General features: G+C 43.4%; 1 protein-coding gene across 1 annotated transcript in view; it reads left to right on the top strand.

Annotated features, from left to right (window-relative positions):
• Positions 1-4,760, top strand: part of LOC123995575 (dihydrolipoyllysine-residue succinyltransferase component of 2-oxoglutarate dehydrogenase complex, mitochondrial-like) — a 19,771-nt gene extending 15,011 nt beyond the window's left edge. Inside the window, exons 17-21 of the mRNA XM_046299206.1 lie at positions 280-447; positions 887-1,933; positions 2,044-2,187; positions 2,219-2,378; positions 2,810-4,760. Coding sequence (XP_046155162.1) covers positions 280-447; positions 887-1,021 — 303 coding nt within the window. The 3' untranslated portion in view covers positions 1,022-1,933; positions 2,044-2,187; positions 2,219-2,378; positions 2,810-4,760. The remainder of the gene's footprint in view (positions 1-279; positions 448-886; positions 1,934-2,043; positions 2,188-2,218; positions 2,379-2,809) is intronic.
• The last annotated feature ends 1,118 nt before the right edge of the window (positions 4,761-5,878 follow it).

Raw genomic sequence — 5,878 nt, 5'->3', positions numbered from 1 at the left:
AGGCTACCCTGCCGCCCTCCACTCTAACCACTAGGCTACCCTGCCCCCTCCACTCTAACCACTAGGCCCCTCCACTCTAACCACTAGGCTACCCTGCCGCCCCTCCACTCTAACCACTCTACACTAACCACTAGGCTACCCTCCACTCTAACCACTAGGCTACCCTGCCGCCCCTCCACTCTAACCACTAGTATGATGACGTGAAAAATGGCACCAAGAAGCTCTTCAAACGGGAGATGAATGTTAAAAAATAACACTCCTGTGTGTGTTTTTGTCCAGGCTCGTAATAATCTGCTGGCTGTGGAGGACATGGACGGAGGAACCTTCACCATCAGTAACGGAGGAGTGTTCGGTTCCATGTTCGGCACGCCCATCATCAACCCGCCCCAGTCAGCCATCTTGGGCATGCACGGTATCTTCGACAGGCCCGTGGCCATCGGCGGCAAGGTGGGTGACACCCGCAGTACATTCGCTTCTATATGCCAACACATTAAACGTGTCTCCATCCAGAAGTTGAATTGGACCTTATTTGACGGCAAATGTATGAATGCGCGTTGTCATGGCAACAAAGTTATCTTTTCTATAAAAAAATTACAAAATCTAGCTGCTATAATGTAAGTTTCAACCTGAGTCAGTTATTTTATCACGATTTATTATGACTAAATGATGGCGGCGCGGTCGGTTCTATGGCGACTGCGGCGCGGTCGGTTCTATGGCGACTGCGGCGCGGTCGGTTCTATGGCGACTGCGGCGCGGTCGGTTCTATGGCGACTGCGGCGCGGTCGGTTCCACGGCGACTGCGGCGCGGTCGGTTCCACGGCGACTGCGGCGCGGTCGGTTCTATAGTCTAGCTACTAGTTGTTCTCGTCTTGTTTCTCTCCATCAGGTGGAGATCCGGCCCATGATGTACGTGGCTCTGACCTACGACCATCGGCTGGTCGATGGCAGGGAAGCCGTCACCTTCCTGCGTAAGATCAAGTCCGTGGTTGAAGACCCCCGTGTTCTACTGCTCGACATGTGATCCCAACCTCCCATCACTACTGCAGGGCCACGTTCAGTACACAGGACTGTTGCCTGACATTATAGAGGGTTATGCTATAAACGCAGAATCAGAGTCAGCCAGCTAACTTTGATCGGCAACCAGAAATAACTAGTTATTGATCTGGTTCATTAAGAAAGCTCAACTTAGATTTGCATTTATTTTTTGGGTTGTTCGGTCAATTTTGACCATGCTCATTTCAAGGTTATCCCCCCCCACCAAAAAAAATGTAAAAAGTTATTTCAGAATATTTAGGTAAGTTAGCTGGCTCTCGTTGACCCTGCTTTGTAGTATAACCCTCAGATAGAAGTGTTGTGAATAGAGCAGACTTGATTCCTTCTTATACCCTCGAAAGGGATGTTGTTTCAACATAATGCTCCAAAACGTTGTGCCCTGCTGAACGCACCCCAAAGCTATTTAAACATCACTCAGCCTCTGTATAAAACCAACCCCCCCCCTAAAAAAAAAAACACAAGCGACAGCCAAATCTTGTCATGTACTGCTTTTGGTTAAAGAGAGAGAACCTGAGTCCCTGATCTGGTTGTGGTGTTTTGTCAAGAAAGGACATAACAGATATATGGGAATCACGCAAACTGAGAATTTAATGTTGAGATTATTCACTTTAATTATTGGGTGGTGTCAATCTGCAGCTTTTGTTCAGATTGACATGTCAGATTGATTCAATGGTTGGTCAACATCATACAGTGTTACCACTGACTGACTGAACCTACCAGGTCTGATCTGTCTCAATGTTAGACTGACTGAACCTACCAGGTCTGATCTGTCTCAACGTTAGACTGACTGAACCTACCAGGTCTGATCTGTCTCAATGTTAGACTGACTGAACCTACCAGGTCTGATCTGTCTCAACGTTAGACTGACTGAACCTACCAGGTCTGATCTGTCTCAACGTTAGACTGTCTGGTCTGATCTGTCTCAATATCTGACTGACTGAACCTACCAGGTCTGATCTGTCTCAATATTAGACTGACTGAACCTACCAGGTCTGATCTGTCTCAATATCTGACTGACTGAACCTACCAGGTCTGATCTGTCTCAATATCTGACTGACTGAACCTACCAGGTCTGATCTGTCTCAACCTACCAGGTCTGATCTGTCTCAATGTTAGACTGACTGAACCTACCAGGTCTGATCTGTCTCAATATCTGACTGAACAGGTCTGATCTGTCTCAACGTTAGACTGACTGAACCTACCAGGTCTGATCTGTCTCAATATCTGACTGACTGAACCTACCAGGTCTGATCTGTCTCAATGTTAGACTGACTGAACCTACCAGGTCTGATCTGTCTCAATATCTGACTGACTGAACCTACCAGGTCTGATCTGATCCAGTCTGATATACTGACTGATTAGACAACCTACCAGTCTGATCTGTAATGTTAGACTGACTGAACCTACCAGGTCTGATCTGTCAGTACTGATACCTATTAGACTGACTGACTGAACCTACCATGTTCTGTGTCAACGTATGACTGAACCTAGTCTGATCTGTCTCAATGTTAGACTGAGTGTACTGTACCAGGTCTGATCTGTCTCCAGTATATACTGACTAATAGACAGTGTACTGTACCATGTGTATCCAGTATATATGAATAGTAGACAGTGAACTGTACCAGGTGTCTGATCCCAGGTCTGATCTGTCTCAATGTTAGACTGACTGAACCTACCAGGTCTGATCTGTCTCAATGTTAGACTATCCAGTATATCTGACTCAATAGACAGTGTCTCAATATCTGTACCCTACCAGGTCTGATCCAGTATATCCGACTATTAGACAGTGTACTGTACCATGTGTATCCAGTATATACGACTATTAGACAGTACTGTACCATGTGTATCCAGTATATACGACTATTAGACAGTGTACTGTACCATGTGTATCCAGTATATACGACTAATAGACAGTGTACTGTACCATGTGTATCCAGTATATACGACTAGTAGACAGTGTACTGTACCATGTGTATCCAGTATATACGACTAGTAGACAGTGTACTGTACCATGTGTATCCAGTATATACGACTAGTAGACAGTGTACTGTACCATGTGTATCCAGTATATACGACTAATAGACAGTGTACTTGAGATAGAAACGGACACTTTATTTTTCTTCAAAGCATCATGAATTTTGTGTAATTTTTATTTTTATTTTTTTTAAACACCGTGATTTTCATTGAGCTGTACATGTAATCTATCCGTGCTCGTGATTTAAAGCCAATACATGTTTTTATAACGCTGCCCTAAAGAAGTGCTCGGTCGGACAAGATGAAGTCCATTCTGGAGCTCCTGTGCTGTTTGACTATCCCGGGTCCGTGTTTTTGACAGAGCTGTTCATGGGGGATGCAGACGCCTGTCTCCCCTGTACGTCTCTTGGCTTCCTACTGTTGCAGTAACTTCTGCTTATTTTGGGATGACTGTCCCACTGAGCAGCATTGGGAAGTGATTGGAATCTCATGGAAACTACCACACGCATTGGAGTGCGTCCATAATGGCATCCTATTTCGTTTATATAGTGCACTACAAAAGTAGGGCACTATATACGGATTAGGGTGCCATTTCAGATACAGATATTGTCTTTGAGCTTTTGGTAGAGAAGGGAATAACCACTTTCTGTCGTGTCTCTCTCCAGATGGACTTCTGTCTGTCCGCGAGAAGGTACCATGCTGTAGAACACCCGGACGCTAGTTTGGTTCAGGACTTACACAACACCGTTTTGGGAGTAGTTTTCAAAGGAGCACAATTTAGCAGCATGCACAATGTATTTCTCATGATAACCTCTTCTTTGTGGAACCCACCCAGGTAAAGATTCTGTCTGTGCTGTATACGATGCTATGTAACTATTTAAAAACAGCTATTGTAGGTAGCAACGCCTAATGACATGGCGTTATATAGCATTTATGATGGGTTTATTAAATAGTAAATCGTTTATTTAATTATTACTCCATTCATAAGATGTTTTAATATAGGTCATTTATAAACCATTTAGTTAAGTCGTTTAGTTTAAAATATTATTTTGCTTGAACCTCATCTAAAGTGTGGGTTATTTATAAAAATATATTTAAATATGTATTATTTTGTGAGGGTAGAGACTTTACAAACCCGGAACTCCCAGAACTAAATCTACTGACAAGATGATTGATGCAAGGTTTCAGTTCCGGGTTAATTGAGATAAGACTGCTCTTAAGGCATGACTGCAAACCACACTTTGCTTTTGGTAGAAAGGTCACTGCCAAGAAACGCTAATGTTCAAAACATCGTCGGTGTTGTGGGCTTATTGTTTTAACCGTTGATAAAGTTCGAGGGAACGTTTAGAGACCTTAGGGAGCATCAGATGCTCCTGGAATGTCTACCATTGACCATGTCCATCTTCTGGTGAGGAAATTACACTGGTCACTCAAAACATTTATAAAATTAATTATAAAGTATAAATAGACAACTTTTGATTAAATCATGCAAAAATACTTTACTAATGATTAGTAGATGGTTTAGAAGGACTTATATTAAACATCTTAGGAAACGTTATTAAATACTTTAAAAGTTGTTTTATAAATGTGTGAATAACTAGGTTACTAACTTTTTTTTTTTTTACAAATGTGAGTAATGATGAATAAAGGATTTACTAATCCATTATAAAGTGCTTTAATGTGGAGTTATTATAGTGTGCTACCCAACATTAAAACATCTTTGTTTAAATTGACATTGTCTTGTTTTTGTGTGTGTGTTTTTTTACTTCCCCTCTCTGAGCATATCTGCTGACTGTGTTTCCCATTTACATTTATTTATGATGCGTAGGGCTGGTACAATTATTGTATAATTGTGTAACCGACAATTAGGAGCAATATCCAGGAACAAAATAATCATAATCGTCATTTTAGGTCGAAGGGAGATTCAAGTTCATATTGAAGTACACATGGAGTGTACAAAACATCAGAAACACCCTTTTGCTCTAAGAACAGCCTCAATTTGTCGGGCATGGACTGTGGAAAGCTTTCCTCAGGGATGCTGGCCTATGTTGACACTGATGCTTCCCACAGTCTTGCCCATTCACCCTCTGAATGGGACACATACACAATCCATGGCTCATTTACTGTTATCATGTTGGAAGAATAATCTGGCCTTAAGTGGCCATGTACTGTTATTTTTATTGTATTTATTAAGGATCCCCATTTTTAGTTCCTGCCAAAGCAGCAGGTACTCTTCCTGGGGTCTGGCAAAAATTAAGGCCGCTTATACAATTTTTTAAAACATTTTACACAATACATTGACAGATTTCACAACACACTGTGTGCCCTCAGGCCCCTACTCCACCACCACATATCTCATCTCCACCCGGTACAGCCAGAAGAGGACTGGCCACCCTTCAGAGCCTGGTTCCTCTCCCCCTGGCACAGCCAGAAGAGGACTGGCCACCCTTAAGAGCCTGGTCCTCTCCCCCTGGCACAGCCAATAGAGGACTGGCCACCCTTCAGAGCCTGGTCCTCTCCCCCTGGCACAGCCAGAAGAGGACTGGCCACCCTTCAGAGCCTGGTCCTCTCCCCCTGGCACAGCCAGAAGAGGACTGGCCACCCTTAAGAGCCTGGTCCTCTCCCCCTGGCACAGCCAGTAGAGGACTGGCCACCCCTCAGAGCCTGGTCCTCTCCCCCCTGGCAGCAACATGGATCTAATGTGTTTATATAGTCCTTCCTACAGCAACATGGATCTAATGTGTTTATATAGCCCTACCTACAGCAACATGGATCTAATGTGTTTATATAGTCCTTCCTACAGCAACATGGATCTAATGTGTTTATATAGTCCTTCGTACAGCAACATGGA

Source organism: Oncorhynchus gorbuscha, linkage group LG14 (genome assembly GCF_021184085.1).
Source record: "Oncorhynchus gorbuscha isolate QuinsamMale2020 ecotype Even-year linkage group LG14, OgorEven_v1.0, whole genome shotgun sequence".
Taxonomy (NCBI): Eukaryota; Metazoa; Chordata; class Actinopteri; order Salmoniformes; family Salmonidae; genus Oncorhynchus; species Oncorhynchus gorbuscha.
Note: the sequence above shows the minus strand (reverse complement) of the source record. Positions and strands in the feature narration are given on the sequence as shown.